Source organism: Anomaloglossus baeobatrachus, chromosome 4 (assembly GCF_048569485.1).
Source record: "Anomaloglossus baeobatrachus isolate aAnoBae1 chromosome 4, aAnoBae1.hap1, whole genome shotgun sequence".
Classification (NCBI taxonomy): Eukaryota; Metazoa; Chordata; class Amphibia; order Anura; family Aromobatidae; genus Anomaloglossus; species Anomaloglossus baeobatrachus.
This window is the reverse complement of record NC_134356.1, coordinates 100,600,815-100,623,602: the sequence shown is the minus strand read 5'-3', so window position 1 is coordinate 100,623,602 and position 22,788 is coordinate 100,600,815. Positions and strand designations below refer to the sequence as shown.

Below are 22,788 nucleotides of genomic sequence, written 5' to 3'. Positions count from 1 at the left end.
TTGTGCAGAAGTATAAATTGCCTTGGGCTGAACCTTGGCTTTGTGAGAGACAGAGAAGACACAGGAACTGCTAGAAAGGCTGAATGGTGATAGAAGGGAGATAGTGCAGCTGAGCACTGCAAGTGTCAAGTCCCCAACAACAAACAGCATTCCCAGTTCAAGGGTTGCTAAAGTCTAAGGATGTGGTAGGACTCTGACAGGATTGTGACTAAGGGCATGGAGGCTGGCCACTGCAGGTGTGTTAAGCAAGCTAAGGAGTAAAGGAAGAATAACCATCTGGATGAATAGCCAGGCAAAATAAAGTGGCTGATACTACAGGAAGAGGAAGAGGTGGAGTTTAGTGGCAGGAAGGGGCAGGGACCGTGGCAGGAAGTGGTGGGACCAGTAGCAGGAAGCGGTGTGCGTATGACAGGAAGGTAAAGGGCCACAGCAGGAAGGGGAAGGTGTAATACAGGAAAAGGTGGGGTCACAACATGTTGCATAGTTGCATGCTCTGGTTGGTCATGCTGGCCACATTAATTGGCTAGCGGGTGGGACCCACAAGCTGCGCTTATTGACGGGGTTATGTATACCCTGACCATGCTCATTGGTCAGCAGATGAACACAGAAGATGGACACACACCACCAGCATTATTAAAAAAGCAGTGGACAGGATCTTCCAGCTACGCTGATTGGCTTGAGGTTTGAGCGCACTAAATTAACTTAAATTAACTAAAAAGTAATATAGAGTGTGAATAGCAGAAGGCTACACCCATGTCTAATCCATCAGATTGAACACCAAATGTGACAAACATACACACTTCCACCATAGAGGGCCTTTAGCTCCAACCCATGCACTTTTAACAGCATGGAAAGCAGCCCTTCTCCACTCACACCACTCACCCCAGATCAAGGAGAAAAACCCAAAGATCTCAAGGAGAAAAGTATGGCAAAGGAGGGTAAGAAAAGAGGCAAGAGTGGAAAGAAGCCACTGCACCAAAAAATGACCAACAAGAAGCAGTGCAACACAAGGCTTCAGTAAGGGATCTACTTAACACCTTTGTCTTGAACAAACTTGATCCTGTGGCTAGAAGTAGGTGAAGTTCAGACTCCATCATTCGTTTCATGAAAACATACGTGCTATTGGGAGGAGGTGGGCAGGAGACCATAAGTCTAAAAGACCCCCATCTGATCAGCAACTGTGTCAAGGTACATGATCTAGCTTGTACAGGCGTGAGAGGATACCGACTGAATATTAAAGCCTGTATTGTCTGTTACTATGTGGGGGAAACAAGGTGCACAATTACAACCTATTACCGTACATGTGATTCATCTGAAAAAAAAAAAGACAAATGGTTAACGCCTAACTTGTCCTCTAAAAGGCCAAAAATAGGCTTGGGACTCCAACCTCAGTAGCCTCCAACTTACAGTACAATAAACTGAGGATGCCAGATGCTAGCAGGCGAGGTAGTGTCTACTGGGGAAGAGACAATTTTAATTTAGAATGTTATAATAGTGTCAACCTCCAGATGGCAGCAGACTATCCCATGGTTTCTATGTCCTCCAATGAGGTGATCAAAAAATGTTTGTTTGTTTTCTTTGTACATTCCTGTTCTATTTCAAGAAGTATACAGTTTATAAGCCAAAAACTGATGAAAGATCCTCTTTAAAGGTTAACTAGACACAGGACTTCTTGCTGTACAGCAGAACAAAATATCATTAAGCCCTGCCCTGTTGTCTAACAGACTGTGACATAAGCCAACCATCAGCTCAATGTAGAACTGATCAGCAGGAAATTAACCCTCCTGTTCTCTGCAAAAAGTCTACACATGCTGCAGACTAAAAATCAACTAGTGGACCAAATATACAATTGCTCATTCCATGAAATTCAAACTAAGGAAAAAACTGTGGAACAAGAAAGCGCAATAGGGTCTTACCCTGGTGATGGAAAGGGTAAAAAATGTATCAAACTCACCTATAATGGTTGTGCTAGTCACAATCACTATGCACTCATGTAGGAATCCGAGTGCCCGAGGCAGTCCCAAAATATGGCTGATAACAGAGAGTGAACGGAAAAAGGGTTGTAAATCCACGCCAAGGACTCAATGGATTCAGAAGGAGATTTATGCTTCTTTTAATGGCATGCACAGGTCAACGCATTTCAGGAGTCACAGCTCCTTTCATGAGGACAGCAGGCAAGGAACATCAAATCTGTTACAATCAAAGTCTGAGTGGTATAAAAACCCTTGTAGTGACGTCATCAGACCACCCACCACATAAAAAATCGTCAAAGACACACCCATTCAGAGTCAGCATGACGTACTAACAAAAAATGATACAATTCAAATAAAAAAACAAAGACAGAACCTGAACTCAAAGTAGTGTTAGAGAAACACTCTCAGAGTCAATGTGTGGCATCGTATTCCAGTCCAAAATTCATTGAGAGGGTAGGGAGAAGAAAAACAGGGGATAGGTAGCGATATATAATCTAGGATTGAGTTATAAAAAGTATCATACATATTTAGAGTAAGTTTAAAAGGGCTGACCACATTATTGAGAATCTCTGGTGGAGAAGGCAAAAAAAGGGGATGTGGGACGGGGAAGAATCTTAGTATTCGTTAAAAACATATATTTTATTAAAGTTGATAAAAAAAGGAGGGGGGAGGGAAAAAAGGGTTGACCTGGAATGTAGTTAGGTGCAAGTTGGACATATAGAAGATAAAAGTATGTGTGTATTAAAACAAACAGGGAGATAAACATATGTTTAAAATGATTTGAGTGAAACAATAAAATTAGTAATTGGTATAAATTATGAAAAATATATATAAAAAAATATATAACAAAGAGTGATCATAAAAATCTTTTAAAAAATGTATTGGACACATTTTTAATAAAACAAGTCGGTGACCTCGTTCAAGCCCAATGGTTTGAGTGTGTTGAGTCTATATATCCAATATGTCTCTTTCTTATTAAGCATTTCAGTCCGATTGGGAATATGTGATGGGATCTGCTCAATCGGGGTGACCCTTAATTGAGCCTTTTTATTATGTACTATAGTGACATGTCTAGATAGTCCGTGTAAAAGAAAACCAATTTTGACATTATGGCGGTGTGAGTTCAACCTATTATGTATGGGTTGCGTCGTTCTCCCTATATATTGTTTATCACACTCACATTCTATTAGGTATATTATGAAGTTAGATTGGCATGTCAGATGGGTCCTGATCTGAAAGACGTCACCCCCTAAGGATGAACAAAATTGTACCCTTCTATGTTGGATGGAACCACAACAGAGGCAATTTTTCATGTAACATTTGTAGGCACCCCCAGGTTTAACTGTAGGTTGTAAAAGGTGATCATTCTTCAACCTGCTGGGGGCCAACAGATTCTTAAGGCTGGAAGCCCTCCTAAGTGTGACCCCAGGTCTTAGGCACCCCCAGGTTTAACTGTAGGTTGTAGAAGGTGATCATTCTTCAATCTTCCAGCCAACAGATTCTTAAGGCTGGAAGCCCTCCTAAATGTGACCCCAGGTGGCGCTGTACCACATGATTTTTCGGCTAATTTTTTAACCACTTTTAGTAGTGATGGTGAACAGATTAGAAAGATTTCATCCTGACATTGGGGAGTTCTCCAGAATGATCCCTTTTTGAGGGACTGTTTACCTCAGAGACCTGGGGTCACATTTAAGAGGGCTTCCAGTCTTAAGAATCTGTTGGCCCCCAGCAGATTGAAGAATGATCACCTTCTACAACCTACAGTTAAACCTGGGGGTGCCTACAAATGTTACATGAAAAATTGCCTCTGTTGTGGTTCCATCCAACATAGAAGTGTACAATTTTGTTCATCCTTAGGGGGTGACGTCTTTCAGATCAGGACCCATCTGACATGCCAATCTGACTTCATAATATACCTAATTGAATGTAAGTGTGATAAACAATATATAGGGAGAACGACGCAACCCTTACATAATAGGTTGAACTCACACCGCCATAATGTCAAAATTGGTTTTCTTTTACACGGACTGTCTAGACATGTCACTATAGTACATAATAAAAAGGCTCATTTAAGGGTCACCCCGATTGAGCAGATCCCATCACATATTCCCAATCGCACTGAAATGCTTAACAAGAAAGAGACATATTGGATATATAGACTCAACACACTCAAACCATTGGGCTTGAACGAGGTCACCGACTTGTTTTATTAAAAATTTGTCCAATACATTTTTTAAAAGATTTTTATGATCCCTCTTTGTTATATATTTTTTTATATATATTTTTATATTTTTCATAATTTATACCAATTACTAATTATATTCTTTCACTCAAATAATTTTAAACATATGTTTTATATCCCTATTTGTTTTAACACGCACATACTTTTATCTTCTATATGTCCGACTTGCACCTAACTACATTCCAGGTCAACCCTTTTTTGCCTCCCCCCCACCTTTTTAGCAACTTTAATAAAATATATGTTTTTAACGAATACTAACATTCTTCCCTGTCCCGCATCCCCTTTTTTTGCCTTCCCCACCAGAGAGTCTCAATAATGTGGTCAGCCCTTTTAAACTTATTCTAAATATGTATGATACTTTTTATACCTCAATCCTAGATAATATATCGCTACCTATCCCCTGTTTTTCTTCTCCCTACCCTCTCAATGAATTTTGGACTGGATTACAACGCCACTCTGAGAGTGTTTCTCTAACACTACTTTGAGTTTGGGTGCTGCGCGTGCGTGGTAAGTTTTTTCCCATGCTTCTGAACTTTTTTTACCCTTCTAACACCGGCTTCCTTAGTGAGCTTGTGTGAACCCCTCAGAGACATGCGCAGTACGTTCTTTTCTGTCACCTGCGTCTCTTTTTCCCGACGATTCAACAGTCATAATCACTTCTTGGCTCTTCTTGTTCCTCCATGTTTGTGTCATCTACATGTTCATATTTAATTGTTATACATACATTTAGTTTTCATTGTTCCAGGACTGTATGTCTTTCTAAAGTTTTCCACACGAGCGGATAGCCCTGTGGTTAAATGCTCTATTCCCTGCCTACCCGACTATATTACTCCTGCAGTCCTGATTCTGGTTTGAAGCCTATGAACTAATTTTTTCTTTTTGCTTTTTCTGTTTCTTTATATATAAAAAATGCTTTTTCTGCCAGACACAATTTATTAAGAATTGAGTTTAAATTCAATGTTTAATGAACTTTCTGTCTTTGTTTTTTTATTTGAATTGTATCATTTTTTGTTAGTACGTCATGCTGACTCTGAATGGGCGTGTCTTTGACGATTTTTTATGTGGTGGGTGGTCTGATGACGTCACTACAAGGGTTTTTATACCACTCAGACTTTGATTGTAATAGTTTTGATGTTCCTTGCCTGCTGTCCTGATGAAGGGAGCTGTGACTCCTGAAATGCGTTGACCTGTGCATGCCATTAAAAGAAGCATAAATCTCCTTCTGAATCCATTGAGTCCTTGGCGCGGATTTACAACCCTTTTTCCGTTCACTCTCTGTTATCATGAAATTCAAACTGTTAGACAACTGTAAATTCACCAAATATACTAAGACGTGTACACCTTTTACTAGATTGTGTCATTTCTTTTATTTCATTGTTGCCAAACATGCTGGATTAACAAATGTGGGTCATTGTTCATTACAATTATCCAAGTTAATTAATAATTTGAAATAGATGAATTTTAATACAAATATTTAACATAAATATTGTTATAGTGAAGGAAATAAGTATTTGATCCCTTGCTGATTTTGTAAGTTTGCCCACTGGCAAAGACATGGACAGTCGATAATTTTAAGGTTAGGTTAATTTTAACAGTGAGAGAATATCTAAAATAAAATCCCAAAAATCACATTGTATAAATTATATAATTTTTTTGCATTTTGGAGACAGAAATAAGTATTTGATCCCCTACCAACCATTAAGAGTTCTGGCTCTTACAGACCACTTAGACACTCCTAATCAATATGTTACCTGCATTACAGACAGCTGTCTTAAATTGTCACCTGTGTAAAAGACTTCTGTCCACAGACTCAATTAATCAGTCATACTCCAACCTCTACAACATGGGCAAGACCAAAGAGCTTTCTAAGGATGTCAGGGACAAGATCATAGATCTTCACAAGGTTGGAATGGGCTACAAAACCATAACTAAGACACTGGGTGAGGAGATAACTGTTGGTCCATTAGTAAGAAAATGGAAGAAATACAAAATGAGTGTCAATCGACATCAATCTGGGGCTCCATGCAAAATCTCATGATCATGAGGAAGGTGAGAGATCAGCCTAAAAGTACACAGCGGGAAACTTGTTAATGATCTCAAGGTAGCTGGGACCGCTGTCAAGAAGAAAACTATTGGTAGCACATTATGCCGTAATGGCTTAAATCCTGCAGTACCAGTAAAGTCCCACTGCTCAAGAAGGCACATGTGCTGGCCCGTCTGAAGTTTTCCAATGAACACCTGGATGATTCTGAGAGTGATTTGGAAAAGGTGCTGTGGTCAGAGGAAACAAAAATTGAGCTCTTTGGCTTCAAGACAAGTCGCTGTGTTTTGAGGAAGAAAAATGCTGCCTATGACCCAAAGAACACCACTGTCAAGCATGGAGGTGGAAACATTATGTTTTGAGGCTGTTTCTCTGCTAACCGCACAGGACTACTTAACAGCATCCATGGGACAATGGATGGACCCATGTACTGAAAAATCCTGAGTGATAACCTCTTTCCCTCCACCAGGACATTAAAAATGGGTCATGGCTGGATCTTCTAGCTCAACAATGACCCAAAACATAAAGCCAAGGCAACAAAGGAGTGGCTCAAAAAGAAGCACATTAAGCTCATGGAGTGGCCTAGCCAGTCTCCAGACCTTAATCCCATAGAAAACTTATGGAGGGAGCTGAAACTCCGAGTTGCCAAGCGGCAACCTCAAAATCTTACTGATTTAGAGATAATCTGTAAAGAGGAGTGGACCAAAGTTCCTCCTGACATGTGTGCAAACCTCATCCCCAACTGCAAAAAACGTCTGACTGCTGTGCTTGCCAACAAGGGTTTTGCCACCAAGTATTAAGTCTTGTTTGCCAGAGGGATCAAATACTTATTTCTCTCTGCAAAATGCAAATATATTTATATATTTGGTTTTCTGGATTTTATTTTGGATATTCTATCTCTCACTGTTAAAATTAATCTAACCTTAAAATTATAGACTGTTCATGTCTTTGTCAATGGGCAAACTTACAAAATCAGCAAGCGATCAAATAATTATTTCCTTCACTTGTACCTAGTGTCGGACTATCTACCAGAGAAACCGCCAGTAATACCAGTCCTGGCTGCGGTTACCTGGATTGAACTCCGGAGCTCTCACCTGAGCCCTGGAGTGCAGCCTGGACTGAACGGTGGGTTTCCAGGACTGAACTGGAAGCGCCAACTGATTCTACGGTGATTGCAATTCAGTTCATGACAGCTGCGGACAGGCCGGGCTGAACTCCAGAAGTCTCTCCTGAGCTCCGGAGTTCAGCCCGGCCTGTCCGTAGCTGTCATGAACTCAACTGCAATCACCGGGGAATCAGTCGGCGCTCGCAGTTCAGTCTTGGAAACCCGCTGTTCAGTCCAGGCTGCACTCCGGAGGTCAGGTGAGATCTCCGGAGTTTAATCCAGGTAACCACAGCCAGGACTGTTATTACTGGCGGTTTTTCCGGAAGCCAATCTGACACTGACTGTTCCTATATCAATCAATGATACTTAATTTCTTAAATTACTGTTATTCATTACTATGGGCAACAAGGACAGTCTTCTGTTAGGTATTTTTGATAAATGATACCTTATATTTTATTCATTAAACCAAACAAAAGTTGATCTCCCCGAAACTGAACTCTTGGTGAATTCCAAGATCTTGACCTGCAACTTAGAATATTTATTATTTTATGATCTAGTACCTGTTTAACCTTCTGCATCTGGATGTCAATTATTAATACCCTGTTCTGGTCCGGCTGGGATACATATATGTATTTCTCTCTCACATTGATGGCTGAAGACCAGGAACACAATTGTTCGGTGTTACCTTCAGTTTCTTGACACATCTCTTCCTAAGTAGACAATTAGAGCAAGTTATAGAAAGCTTCACTGTGGCTCGTTTTCCCTGCTGACATGTTAATAAAATGCACTTGTAGAATAGAGCTCAGGGTGCCCATACATCTCAGACAACTTGTTCAGCTGACAGCTATCTATTCCAACTCTCCCACACACGAATGCTTGTCCTCTATGGGGAAGTCAGCATAAGCTGCTGCCAGTCTCATTAGACAGTGTCTTATGTGCCGAGAGCACTAAAGTATAGGAAAATTGAATTCAAACTTCCTGATCCTTTTTTGCTATCGAATATGTGCAGAATTATTAGCCAATTTGTATTTTGATGACTAATTTTATTATTGAACACCTACCATTCTGCTGAACAATCGAAAAGGTTAATAAACCTTAAACCTGAATATTTAAGAAAGTAACAGTGAAGTTTTGTCTTTCTTAAGAAAATAAAGTTATTGGCCAACAGCAGAATTATTATGCATCTAAATGGAAATGAAACTTTAAAGGAGGAGGGCACCAGAGAAATCTCCTGGGATCACCCCTGGCACTCAAAGTGACAGACAAGAAGGCAAAGAGGAGAAAGAAGTGCCAAATAATGGGGATCACCAACCAATCAATTCTTGGCAAAAAGTATATACCGTACATTTTAATGGTTCAAACACATGCAATTGCAAAATGCAGTAGAGTATCGAAATGAAAATGGGAATGTTCCCATCTCATTTGTTCATTTTTATCTGTTAAATGGAATATAATAACCAAACAACTAAAAATGTACAAAACATATTTCTGACATTTAAAAGAATATATCAGTGACCAGTAAACCTCCCCTTCTTTTCATCAACAGGTAAAAGCCTTCCATGCATGGAGTCCGTCAGTGTCTTCACTATTTAGAGAGAGTTGTACTGTTCCCCTTAGGCTATGTGCCCACGGGACTCTGTATCAGCGGATTTTTCTGCATCAAAATCCGCAGCTTTCCCCCGAAATCCACACCTTTTCATAGGTGAGGATTTTGTGCGGATTTGATGCGGATTTGACTTAACTATAAGGCTATGTGCCCACGCGGTGGAAAATGCGCGGATTTTGCCGCGGATTTCTTGTGGAAAAGCCACGGATTTTCCAGAAATCTGCAGCACATCTACTCCCCTATGGCATTTGGGAAATGCTGTGCCCAATCTGCGGATTTTTCCGCAGTGGAAATCGTGCGGATTTTCGTGCGGAAAAATCTGCAGCATGTCAATTATTGTTTTGGATTTTCGTACAGATTTTTCCTATTCAATTGAATTAAAAAAAAATCGCAAAATCCGCAACAAATCCGCGTCAAATCCGCTTCAAATCCGCACAAAATCCGCACCTATGAAAAGGTGCGGATTCCAGGGGAAAGCTGCGGATTTTGATGCAGAAAAATCCTTAGATACAGAGTCCCGTGGTCACATAGCCTAAATCTCCTGTTTAAGGAGGACCCCAAGTTTTCAATAGGGATTAGGTCAGGTGATGGAGAGCCATATAATTGTTCTTTCATCTTTAAGGCTTTTACTGAGCATGTGACTGAGCATTGTCGTTCATAAAAATCATGGTTTTCTTGAAAGTCAGACTTTTTCCTGTACCATTGCTTGAAGAAACTCCACTTACACTTTGCTAGCATTTGAGTTGAAGTGAAGGTCTGATCCCAATAATGATGCAGCCATGGTCCCATCAATCTGGTCCATCAAAAGTAATTCTCATCTCATCAGTCTAGAAATATTTCTTTGCCCAGTCTTGACATTTTAACTTCTGTGTCTTGTTCAGTGGTGGTTGGATTTCAGCCTTCCTTACCTTGACCATGCCTCTGAACATTCTGTACTGCTGGGCACTCCAGGGAGGCTGCCGTTCTGGAATATGACAGCACTGGAGGATAATGGGTTCCTTGTCACTTCCTGTTTGATACTTCTCAAATTTTTGGCATGTAATCATTTTTTTCAACACGTTATCTGCGACCCTGTTGACTATTTGCAACAAAACTTTTGATGACTGTGTAATCACACCACTTTTAACAATTTTAAGAATGCTTCATCTCTCTGTAAGACTGGACAATTATTGATTTTTCAGAGTCAGTTAAATCTCTTTTTTGGTCCATTTTTCCTGACGAAAACAAGCTGTCTAATAATTCTGCACACATTGATAAAGGGTATTGATATCCTTAGGGCACATCCTTCTTCATTAGTTACACAAATACACATCACCTGACAAATTTCAAACACTAGCATTGGGGTTGGAAAATCTGTATAAAATGGATGAGATGGTCAAAATACTCGTGCATAATTGTGCATGTAGCTAAACAGTGGGCCACCAGAGTGATTGTTACTGGTGGTCCCTAGGAACCCAAGTCCAATACTGTTAAACTAAATTTAGTGAAAGGTCATATTTAAGCCTGTATCATGATGATATATTATAGCTGTAGAGAAAGTAATTTCTGAAGGTTAAAGGAGTGGTTCATTACTTTGCATTAGTGGCCACATCCCTGTAAAACTGACAGGGAAGGCTATTTCTAAGTACCGTGTTCTGCCAATTCTGCCTCTGAGAGGCGCTATTGCGGTCCACTCATCCCCATGAAGTGACCCCCGGGCTCCGTGACTTCTGAGATCCGATGATGTCACATCAACTTCCAGTTGACCTGACACACCAAGGCCGGCCACAGTCTTCCTAAGTGACTGGGCTGTCAGCAGCATTTCATCGCTCATGACAACCCAGCATCTCATGTGATATCTCCTTCACTGCAGAGCAACGCAAGCAGGAGAGATGCTGGACTGTGACGAGTACTGAAACTATGCCCACAGCCCAGTCACTCGGGGAGACTGGGTTCTGCTTCAGTGATGTCCGGTCAACTGGAAGTTGGCGTGACATCACCGGATTCCAGAGGTCACGGAGCCCGGGAGGGGGGGTCACTTCATAGGGATGGGTGGACCACAACAGCGCAGCTCAGAGGCAGAATTAGCTGGACAAGGTATTTAAAAAATCCCTTCGCTATCTGTTTCACAGTGATATAGCTACTATTGCAGAGTAGTGAACCACCTCTTTAAAGGTGTTTCCTCAATTTGTCAAGAAACCACCTATCCCCTGGATAGGTGATAACTTGCTGTTAACTGAGAGTCCAGCTGTTAAGAACCTCTCCACAGATCCAAAAACAGGGTTCTGAAATGCCCCATTAACATGTAGTGGTAGCAACACAAACATACCACCACCCTCTTTACTGTAAATGGGACTTCTGGGAACAGACGAGTACAATGCTTAGCTATCTCCAACAGTCCCATAAACATTGAATTCTATTGATAAGTACTAACTTTTTTTATTTAGCTACCCTTTATACAGCTATTTAGTGTCATCATTGCATTGTAGAAATTAAATGATATCTTGTGAAGTAGGTTAACAATCTATTCTTTAGCCATTATTTTCTTATTACCCTGAAATGCGAAATCTCCATAGGTAGCCATATTGATTTTAAAGAACACCACAAAGAGAACCATACAACCAGCACTAGGCGTAACACAGTGTACCACTTTTGTCTTTTTCTTTTAACTTCTCTAAACAATAATAGATAAAAATCTTAACAATATGTTTAATTGCATAGATGTTAGCACATAAAGGGATGCACAAAGGATAACATAACTATTAAAAATGGTCACCAAAGCCCCTATGACAGGTGGTAACTATAAAATCTTTACATTGCACCTTACATTGTAGAATGTTATTAACCTTCAATTCTCATGCCAACATGAAAATAATAAAGAAAAGAACATGAAGAATATAAGGGTCTTTAAGGTCAAGTCATCAGTCGGGTCTGTTAACAAGTGACTGATTGTGTTGCTTTGTTGTATCAATAGAAGTGAATGCAAGCTCGAATCTTCTATAACAGTTTTTGAAAAGTTAATTGAAACATACATAGCTAGTAAGAATCCGCTCGTTGGGCTTGATCTGTCTTCGGATCTCACATTCTCGTGGTTGAATTATTGTGATTCCATCATCAGAAAAGACATAAAACATGTTTCCCACACTCAATCCTGTAGGGAAATCAAAAGAAAACAGAAGCAGAATTATAAATCTGATTTATTTTTTTTTTGTTTCCAAAGAAGCTCAATAACCCAGCACGAAAGTAAAACATCATTTATTGGTTTTTAGAAGGAAAAACAATAATCCAGTAAAAATCTTTTGTATGTCGTATCTCTTTTGTATGACATAAAAGAATACAATGTTATGTGATCGCGAGAATGTTCAATTGACATAGATAAAATAATGGTTGGGTTTTGTGGCACCAGGAACCATGTGCAACTACTACACATAATGCAATCCCGAAATGAACCTTCTTTGCGCTCCAACCTTTGATGTAACTCACTGGTTGTTGACTGTGGTGAATGCAGAGGCACTTTTGTTATAATAACCATTTATATCTTTTTATAATGTAAATTATTCCAACATAAAATATAGCAGAAGTTATGTATAAAATGGATGAGATGGTCAAAATACTCACTTGCCTAATAATTGTGCATGTAGCTAAACAGTGGGCCACCAGAGTGATTGTTACTGGTGGTCCCTAGGCACCCCAGTCCAATACTGTTAAACTAAATTTAGTGAAAGGTCATATTTAGGCCTGTATCATAATGATATATTATAGCTGAAGAGAAAGTAATTTCTAAAGGTTAAAGGGGTGGTTCACTACTCTGCAATAGTGGCCACATTCCTGTAAAACTAACAGGGAAGGCTTTTTTCAAATACCTTGTCCAGCCAATTCTGCCTCTGAGCAACGCTATTGTGGTCCACTCATCCCCATGAACTGACCCTCCCCGGGCTCTGTGACCTATGAGATCAGGTGGTGCTGTCAAGGAGGGCCATAAATTTACAGTGATGCAATCTAATCGTGCATCTAGCTTCCAGTTGACCTGACATCACCGAGGCCAGACTCACTCTTCCTGAGTGACTGGGCAGTGGGCAGCATTTCACCACTCATCATAGCCCAGTGTCTCAGCATAGCATGTTGTGTGCACTCTCTTGCACTGAAGAGCGCCACGAAAAAGAGCGATGCTAAGCTGTGATGAGCGGTGAAACTCCACCGACAGACCAGTCACTCAGGAAGACTGCGGCCCACCTTGGTGATGTCGGGTCAACTGGAAGTTGACGTGACATCACCGGATCTCAGAGGTCACAGAGCCTGGGGGGGGGGTCACTTCATGGGGATGAGTGGACCGCAATAGCGCCGTTCAGAGGCAGAATTGGCTGAACAAGGTATTTGAAAAAAGCCTTCCCTATCAGTTTTACAGGGATGTGGGCACAATTGCAGAGTAGTGAACCACTACTTTAATTTTGTTAATGTTAGCTATGCAATATCATATCACATTTGGCGATCTAAGCTGTCAATCACTTTCTTAGATGCTAGCAAAAAATGAAGAAATATTTAAAATACTCTTTTTTTTGTAGACGAATAGATGTCGATGTAATATGGAAATGATACAATGTTTCAACATTTTTGCTCCCCCAGGGGGTTGAATAATAAAAGCTCCATGATCTAAAATAACTTATACAACCTTTCATTGGAAAAATCTATGTTAGCACATATTTCAGTTACACGTTCTGTTGTTATGTGGACTAAGATGATTTGGGGAAGCTAATATAAAAAATTGTGATAACATATGAAGTATTTTTTTTATTTTATTCTACAATTTAACTGATTACTGCAGCTGTGTCCATCCATATACAAGTATAATGCTAATGTGGCCCGTTGATTCTCAATTATACGCTCCTATTCTAGGAATGAAAACCGAACACAGAATAGAATGATTTTTTTTTTTGCTTATTAATCTATTTCTATTTTACCAATTCTTTTCTTCCAGCTGAGAAGTTGCTTGGTATCCCAATCATAAACCAACAAAAAAATACTTTTGATGATCACATAGATATAATGTTGCTCTTGATCTTGTTTATCCTATTCATGACCTAGAAGGTTTAGACTGTCTTGTCTGTTCCCCCTTACTCAGCATATTTTATATATTTCTATAGGAGGTATTGCATAAAGCAAAGAGAGAAATAGAAATCAAGCTGTATGGCTGTGCACTTCCATGGCCTACTTACCCTTGCTCTTTCCAATTTTTCTTTTTTACATTTGCATTTTTCCTTCGCCTTATTCTCGTAGCAATAAATTTTACACTTTGTTTCGACGTAGAGGGATTGTTTTTATGGCACAAGTAGTTTTTAATGACACCATTCATTTTGCCATACAATGTACTTAAAAATGAGAAAAAAATTCCAGGTGGAATGACATGGTGAAAAAATGCAACTCTGCCCATGGTCTTTAAGTTTTGTTCTTAAGGCGTTCATTGTATGGTAAAAATGACCTGAACAAAACAACTCTCCAGACAGGTAAAATTACAAAGGTACCATCCAATTATTTTTTTTATTATTTGTGTCATCGTTTTCTGAGACTGATAATAATTTTATTTTTCTGTTGATAGAGCTGTGTGAGGGCTTATATCTTGAACACTGAGCTGATGGTTTTATTAAAGGTGTTGTCTAGAACTTTAGGATAGGTCATCAATATCTGATTGGTGGGGGTGTAACTTGCGACACTCCTGCACATCAGCTACTCTCTGTCATGTCTCCACCAGAGTCTGCTCCTGCGGCTTCTGCTTCGATCACCAGACGGCGCTGTATTCCCACCATGGGCAGTGCTGGTAATATGGGAGGAGTCAATACCAGTGGCACTGGTGGGTGCAGACTCCGCTCATCCATTAAGCTGGGTTTCACTAGGACCTGCAGAACCACTGGCTGACTGTAGTGGTGTGTGCCTTCGAGCTGAAGTCACCACCTTTTAGCTATGGAGATAGGGAAGGCACCACACCCTTCTTATTCCTCCTATAGTCTGCTGGTAGCTGCCAGATATAGTCTTGTAGTATACTGCTGATGCCTGGTTCACACCCTGCTCTTGTACTATTTTTTCCTGTGTTTTGACCTCTGCCTGTTCTCTGACCACTCTCCTGCTTGCCGTTTTTGTACTTCACTACCATCTCCTGTTTGACCTCTGCCTGTTACCTGACCACTCTCTTGTCTGTCGATTTTCTCCCTTTTGTATCTCCTGGTTTTGACTCTGCCTGGCGACCACTCTCTTCCGGATTGCAGGCTTCCATAGGCAGTGGTCTCCTGGGTCCTGTAGTAGTTCCAAATCCCTGTACAGGGGTTAAAGGGTTTTGGGGCCCTTGGGATCCTGCTGAGTGTGCGGTTAGCCTCTAGTCTGTCAGTGACAGCCATCCTGAGTCTGTGTTCCCGGGAAGACATCACACTCTTAGGGGTACTTTGCACTTCACGACATCGCTAGCATCGGCTAGCAATACCGAGCGCGATAGTACCCGCACCTGTCGCACATGCGATATCTTGTGATAGCTGCCGTAGCGAACAGTATCGCTACGGCAGCTTCACACGCACTTACCTGTCCTGCGATGTCGTTCTGGCCGGCGACCCGCCTCCTTCCTAAGGGGGCGGGTCATGAGGCGTCACAGTGACGTCACACGGCAGGCGGCCAATAGAAGTGGAGGGGCGGAGATGAGTGGGACGTAAACATCCCGCCCACCTCCTTCCTTCCGCATAGCCGGTGGAGGCAGGTAAGGAGATGTTCCTCGCTCCTGCGGCTTCACACACAGCGATGTGTGCTGCCGCAGGAACGAGGAACAACATCGTAGCTCCTATTTGTGCATTATTATGATAGTAACTGACGCTACACAGATCACCAATTTTCGACGCTTTTGCGATCGTTCATCGGCGTATCTAGGCATTACACGTTGCAACGTCGTTACTGGCGCCGGATTTGCGTCACTTTCGATTTGACCCGACGATATCGCAGTAGCGATGTCGCAGCATGCAAAGTACCCCTTAGTGCTGGTGGTGGCCAATGATGTGCTCAGTTGCGGAGCTGCAGAGCTCCACCAACTGTCTAGTAGCCATCGTTGGGTACTGCACATCTCCTTCCGATTCAAATCAATATCACTGCCCAGCCTCAACTATTATTCAGTTGATGGAGCTGTGTAGTTCCGCTTTACAACTGAGCATATCTGGCCACTGTCAACTCCTGGAACAGCTGCTTGGTAGGGGTGCAAGTATCCTAATGATAGATCATTAATAAAAAATTGTGGGTACAGAAAAACTACAATTCGGGCATTTTGATTTTTGTATTTATAGTATTTTCTGTATGGCTTAATTCATGTTTTATTTTGAAAGACCAGTCTTTCACCAATTAATTTTTCATTTAATTTTTCTGGGAATCTATCAGTAGGTTTTTGCTATGCAATCTGAGGGCAGCATGAGGTAGGAGCTGTAATGCTGATTTCTGGGATGTGTCACTGATCAGGTTGTGCGCTTTAATTTTAAATTATTTTTTAGTCCCCATTAAGAAACTTAAACCTACAATTGTCTAACTGATTATACTATATACTGCAATAGCACAACAGTATATAGTATATATCACTGCTACCATGGTAACTCATCAGTACTCTGCAATTGTGTTGCAGAACACAGATGGGAACTTGTGTGTGTACACACTAGCAACCACGCTATTTAAATGCTGCTGTCACAGATTGACAATGGCATCTAAATGGTTAACAGCAGTGATCAGAGCTACGCTCCACATACGTTTTTTTGAAACTCATGCTGGCTCTGTAACATAGGGTGCTCGGCTCCTGATACATACTCAGTGACCCCAGCGTGCACATCCTTTTTTGCTACGGGGTTAAGGAGTGGTTAACCTCTTTTATTTTTTTGTTGACTAGCCTTTCCAAAGTTATACAACTTTTTAATATACATCAAACAGCACGGTTTATATTCTTTAGGATAGCTGAAGTTAATGGATAGAAAGTTTCCATATACTGATAAAGGTTTCTGTAAAAAATAGACAACAACTAATGATCCAGAAAGTAAAAACATCCTATCTGTTCCTATATTAATGAGAATGACTGTTGGACCTAGCAGGAGCTCGACTTCCACCCAGCTGTTGATCATCAGTATTCTATTGGTGTTTAAATACCCTTTCCTTCCTTTGGACTGGTACTGGTGATATTCTCAGTTCCTTCAAGCTGAAGTTGCAGGGAGGTGGTTTGTACTCCTTTGTGGTATCATTGCTTAAAACTCTGCGGCACTTCTACCTGAGTCATATAATAAGTAGTTCATGCATTTTTCCCTCTGTGTGCCCCCCTTGTGTCTTCTATAGTTGCTTAGTAGGGTTGATGAAGAGTTTATCACATCCATTCCCATTTTAGCGCCCAACGCTAGGGATACCTAGGATCAAGTATCCGGCTTGGCGCATAGGTGCAGAACCTATCTAGGGTGGTAAGGAACCCCAGGGACCAGCAGAGGGTTTTGTTAGGGGTCACCATCTTCCCTTTCCCTAGACACATGGCTTCCCTTCCCTTTCGTCATGCGCTTGGTGCTTCCCCATACTTAGCATGACAGTCATATTCTACAGAACAAATTTGAAACGTTATTAGCCATTTGTGTTGTGCTCCAGACATTGTATTATGGTTTTATGGACAATAACAAATAAGTGTATAATTAAAAAGATTTTAAAAATACATAATTTTTTTAATGCTGTGTTTTAGTAATACACAAACAAAGCATAAAACTGTATTATTGATACCTTACCTTCTTCTCTCCAAAGAATGTTGGCAACTGCGACGATGACCATAAATGAAATTTTTTTGAAAAGGATCCAGGTAAGAAAAGAAAGAATAAGTGTAAATTAATTAGTGAATTAGACTCTACAAAACTTGATAATTACTTTACAGTATATCCTGAACATTTCGCAGTAATTTATTCAGCATTAAAAAAAAAATCTAAAGCGTGCACAGAAAAGAAAGAAGCGAAAGGTGAAATAGTTAAAGAGATTACAGTTTTAGTTGTGTCTGCAAGGCTAATGATTTAAAGTCTATGTTTGACAAGCTAATGAAGACATAAAATTGTCATGTCTTTATCGTTCCCACAGCTTTGAAATAATTGAATTGGTGATTTTCTGCTATTTAAGTCAAAGGTGACACCCTCCTGTCATCCTGGCTGATCATTAACATCTGATCAACTGAACGTCGTCTCTCATTGCTGTCATTTGTTTTGTAACGCAAACCTTGTATCACAGCTCATCAAAGTTGGAGGCAGTAATGGATAATGTTAGGAAAGTTAAAATTGCATCTGCTGATGGATTTCCATTACATCCTAACATCGGGTCAAATTGGCTAATGAACTTGACAAATGGAGTATATTACTAGACAACTCTGATTTAAGTAAGAGCTAAAATACATTAACGGACAGTTGACTTGATTAAATATTCCAGAGTCTATAACAACTTGTAAATTGCCTATGTAGACCTATGCTATCCAGACAGCAATTATGCTTCATTAATCTAGTTCAGGGTAGACAATATAGGTCACCTTAACCACAAGCTATACAGGGGTGCAATTATTTTCTGATAGCGTCCAACTGTCAAGCTCACACATTGCCAATGATATATGCATATCAGGCCTTTTATTCTAGACTTAATCTGACCTAATTAAATGTTTGTTATGCTGGATTCACACATAGCAACAGCGATAACGACGTCGCTGTTACGTCACCATTTTCTGTGACGTAACAGCAACCTAGTAAGTCGCTGTTATGATCGCTGCTTAGCTGTCAAACACAGCGACGCAGCAGCGATCATAACGTCGCTACATGTGCAGAGAGCAGGGAGCCGCGCACACTGCTTAGCGCTGGCTCCCTGCTCTCCTAGCTACAGTACACATCGGGTTAATTACACGATGTGTACTGCAGCTACATGTGCAGAGAGCAGGAGCTGGCAGCACAGGCAGCGTGAGAGAGGCGGAGGCTGGTAACGAAGGTAAATATCCTGGTTACAGCTTACCGCAGGCTGTCACACACCGGCTCCTGCTGCCTGCACATGCAGGATTGTTGCTCTCTCGCTGTCACACACAGCGATCTGTGCGTCACAGCGGGAGAGCAACAATAAAAAAATGAACCAGGGCTGTGTGTAACGAGCAGTGATCTCACAGCAGGGGCCAGATCGCTGCTCAGTGTCACACACAGCGAGATCGCTAATGAGGTCACTGCTGCGTCACAAAAACAGTGACATAGCAGCGATTTCGGTAGCGATCTCGCTATGTGTGAAGCACCCCTAAGTCTGTGCTCCTAGTTTTCAAGATAAATAAGGTCTAATGATCTTGCGTTACCTTTTCTAATGGTTTCAAATCTAAAGTGCCCAAGAAAAGTTAGTATAAGTTGTCTAATAGATGTTTTTAGCCCACAAATTGTGGGACATTTCTGGTTCAAAACCAAAGAAAAAGGCTGGTGCAAAGACACAGCCCTGTTTAATGTCTGTCAGGGGTTAATGTTTTTAATTTAATTTAGGCAGACATGGGTCCCTTTAGTGTGGTAACTCCTGTTTGTTAAGTATTTGGTTTTCCACCATACTCATTGGAGACTTCCATTGTCTGAGGTTGTGTATTGCTAATTTAATGCAAATCCCCTCAGTCTCTGTCTACCTCACTCAGTGAAGAATTATACAGGAGAATTAACTATGCGGATTGGAATGCCACCCAATAAGAGCACAGCCTTATTCCACCAATCCGGTAAGACCACAATATCCTGGGATGAGTGCCCACGAGATATAAAAAGGTATTGCTTTATTCACTAAGGTGTTCTTTTGCTAGATGGCTTCAATCTAGGGGTTTTGGTCCTGCTTGGAAGTCCTTTGCCTAGCCTAGGCACTTTGGCACCGGCTAGGGGATCAGAAACTAGATTATATTGTGCAGGAGCTTCACCGAGGATGTTAGGATTTGGCTTGAAAAAACCCAGGTTGGGACGATTCGGTTACCTTGCTACAGACTTTGCTGTACTCATTAAGCTTCCTACGATTGTCACTATCCTGTTTTTGATAGATGTCTGCCAAAAGCAGGGTGCTGCTGGTTTGGGGTATGTGGCCCTAGAAGTTCCAGAGGCCCAAATATTTTAATCCCTGGTGAGCCAGTGGAAGGGTGAAACTCTGTTGCCTGTTACATCTTGTGATTTGCATGGTTTTGTGTTATATGCCTTTGACTGTTAGGTGTCCAATAAAGTCTAATTATTCAGGTTTTCACACCATGTGTTGTCTGAGTAGTGTTCTGCCCACAGGTAATGAGTTTGGGCATTCAGTTGAGATGACTCCTGGTCCATACAGTCTTTCTTAAGGAGATTGGGTCAGCAGACGAGAGCATCCACTGACCCTCGGGTCTCCATAACCGGCACTCCTTGTATTCTTTTTAAGTCAAATCCTTTGTTTACTTCCATGCATGGGCAGGCATCACAGTTACGCGTTTCGGCTTGGCAAAAGCCTTTCTGTTCTGTTTGAAAAAGGCTTGTGTTCAAACCGAAACGTGTAACTGTGATGCCTGCCTTTGCATGGAATTGAACAAATAAAGGATTTTGCTTAACGAGAATACAAGGAGTGCTGTTTTTTTTCTTCATTTGGAATGTAAATGACTTCCATGTAACGAGCACCATCTACTTTTGAGTGCCGCCTGGAACTTTTTTCTTATATGATTCAAAACCAAAAAACAAGTAAGGCAAGGTTATATAAGGCACAATTTTCTTACATACCAAATGTATCATAAAAAAGAGAAGTTTTGGCAGCACTCTACGGTGTCAAGAAATCTATTTTATTTTTCTTTTTTGCAGACAGGTGATACAGACATGAGGGAGCTGAGGAAGCTGGGGGAGCGGAGCACAAGGACGACATCGTCCTTGTGCTCCGCTCCCCCAGCTCCCTCATGTCTGTATCACCTGTCTGCAAAAAATAAAAATAAAATAGATTTCTTGACACCGTAGAGTGCTGCCAAAACTTCTCTTTTTTATGATACTAGTACTTGCTCTGGCTTCTTGGCATATAGCACCACGGTAGTTCAGGACTTCCACTTTCCGTCAGCTGTTTTTTTTCAGCCAAGTCCAATGTGAGGATACAGCAGCTGATCTGCACTTCAAGCACCCACAAGACAGGCTCTACATGGTATTGAGCCAAAGGACTCTCTTGCAGCTTTTTCCACAGAGTGGTAAGCAGTGCAGTGCACAACTTCTGTTTTTTTCTTCCATTTTATCACCAAATGTATCATAGTAAGTACTTTCAAACCTGGGTTCTTCAGAACCTTGGTTGGGGTTCCTCAGAATAAAAGAGGAGGAAGATCTGCCACTGTCATAGTGATGCCAACATTTTTTAACCTGTCCAAATATAGCTAATACACAATCTAATGCTTTTCTAAAACTGGAGAAGTCATCTCCTGCCTATATACAATTTGTTTTCTAAGGTATGGAAGTAGGAGGTTCTCCATAAGTGAAGAACTGCTTTATTGTATGGTATACTGTTAATCATAATTGCTATGGGCCAAATACCCCATCTTTGTATATTGCGAACAAGTTTATATTAGATAAGAAATTCTCTGACCTACTGTGAACTTAGAAAAAGCAATTTTGAAATTCTGATTTAGAAATTTACAATGCTTACGGGTTTTTCTTGCCGAGTCTTCAATGAAAAGTGAAGATATGTCTTCATCCACACCAACTTCATTCTTTGCAATGCACGTATAGGCCCCAGTGTCTTCATAACGAACACTAGAAATATGAAGTTCACTTCCGTTGGCTGAAATAAAGATATTTGAACTGTTTGTTCTAAGGTCCTCTGAGTCAATAGTTATTTTGCTATGGAATAATCGTCTTTTAGCTGGAAATAGGATTTATTATGGTAAACTATATATCTTTAGTAACAACAATAAAATGATTGCAGAAACTAAAAAATTAGTATGCTAAACAAATCTACTATGTGTAAGACAATTATGTTTGAGACAGTTCCTTCAAATGTATGTCATAGACATTCTGCCCAATCAGAATTGGGACATATGTTTGGTTATTAACCCTTGTCTGGTACCATGGGGTCAATGTGACCCCCTGCAGATTGATACAACCAGTGATTTTTTTCATGGTACCAGAAAAGGGTTAAAATTGCAAATCAGTATATATGCAACTGAATAGTTGAATTAGCAGAGAGTACATGCCTCAGATCTATAGCACCAGGGAAGTATAACAAAAAAAATCATTGCAGAGGGATGCTCATAGTCCCAAACTGACAGTATAAACTAAACAAATAGGTTCACAGGGAAAACACCCCCCATAAAAATCGAACCTTTAGTTTTCTAATCACTATCTCCATTCTGCAGAAACCAAAGTTGAATCAAATATGCTAATTAGATTGATCTGTGCACCATTGGAGTGGTTAAGAATGAAAGTGCACCGTTTGGCTATTGGGTCTGCCTCACTCACTAGTGATTGATAGTGCTGACTTGTCTTACCTTTCTTTACAGGCAAGCCAGGGCTGTCAGTCACCAGTGAGGGAGTCAGGGGCATGAAAACCAGTAGGCATAAGTGTACACTAAGTGTCTTAGCCACATTAAAGGTACACATAGCAGCCTAATTAGAATATTTGGTTACACTTAAAAGGGTGGTTCACCCATATTTTTTATTTTCTAGAGCGATATGTTGAGAAACAATGTTTATCTCAAATACCTTATGTTAGCAATAGTGCCTGTGAGAGGCGCTATTGCGGATCACTGTTCCCCATGCCTGACCCCTGGACTCCGTGATCTCGAGGATCCGATTATGTCACATCAAGTTACTGTTGACCTGACAACACAGCGACCAGCTGCAGTCT

General features: G+C 40.7%; 1 protein-coding gene across 2 annotated transcripts in view; it reads right to left on the bottom strand.

Annotated features, from left to right (window-relative positions):
* The window catches only part of FSTL4 (follistatin like 4), a 1,562,686-nt gene that overhangs the window by 49,046 nt on the left and 1,490,852 nt on the right, over positions 1 to 22,788 (bottom strand). For both annotated transcript variants that reach the window (XM_075344490.1, XM_075344491.1), the window contains exons 10-13: positions 21,589 to 21,723; positions 17,712 to 17,738; positions 11,979 to 12,097; positions 7,922 to 8,071 (exon numbers count right to left, since the gene is read on the bottom strand). In XM_075344490.1, the coding sequence (XP_075200605.1) occupies positions 7,922 to 8,071; positions 11,979 to 12,097; positions 17,712 to 17,738; positions 21,589 to 21,723 (431 nt within the window). The remainder of the gene's footprint in view (positions 1 to 7,921; positions 8,072 to 11,978; positions 12,098 to 17,711; positions 17,739 to 21,588; positions 21,724 to 22,788) is intronic.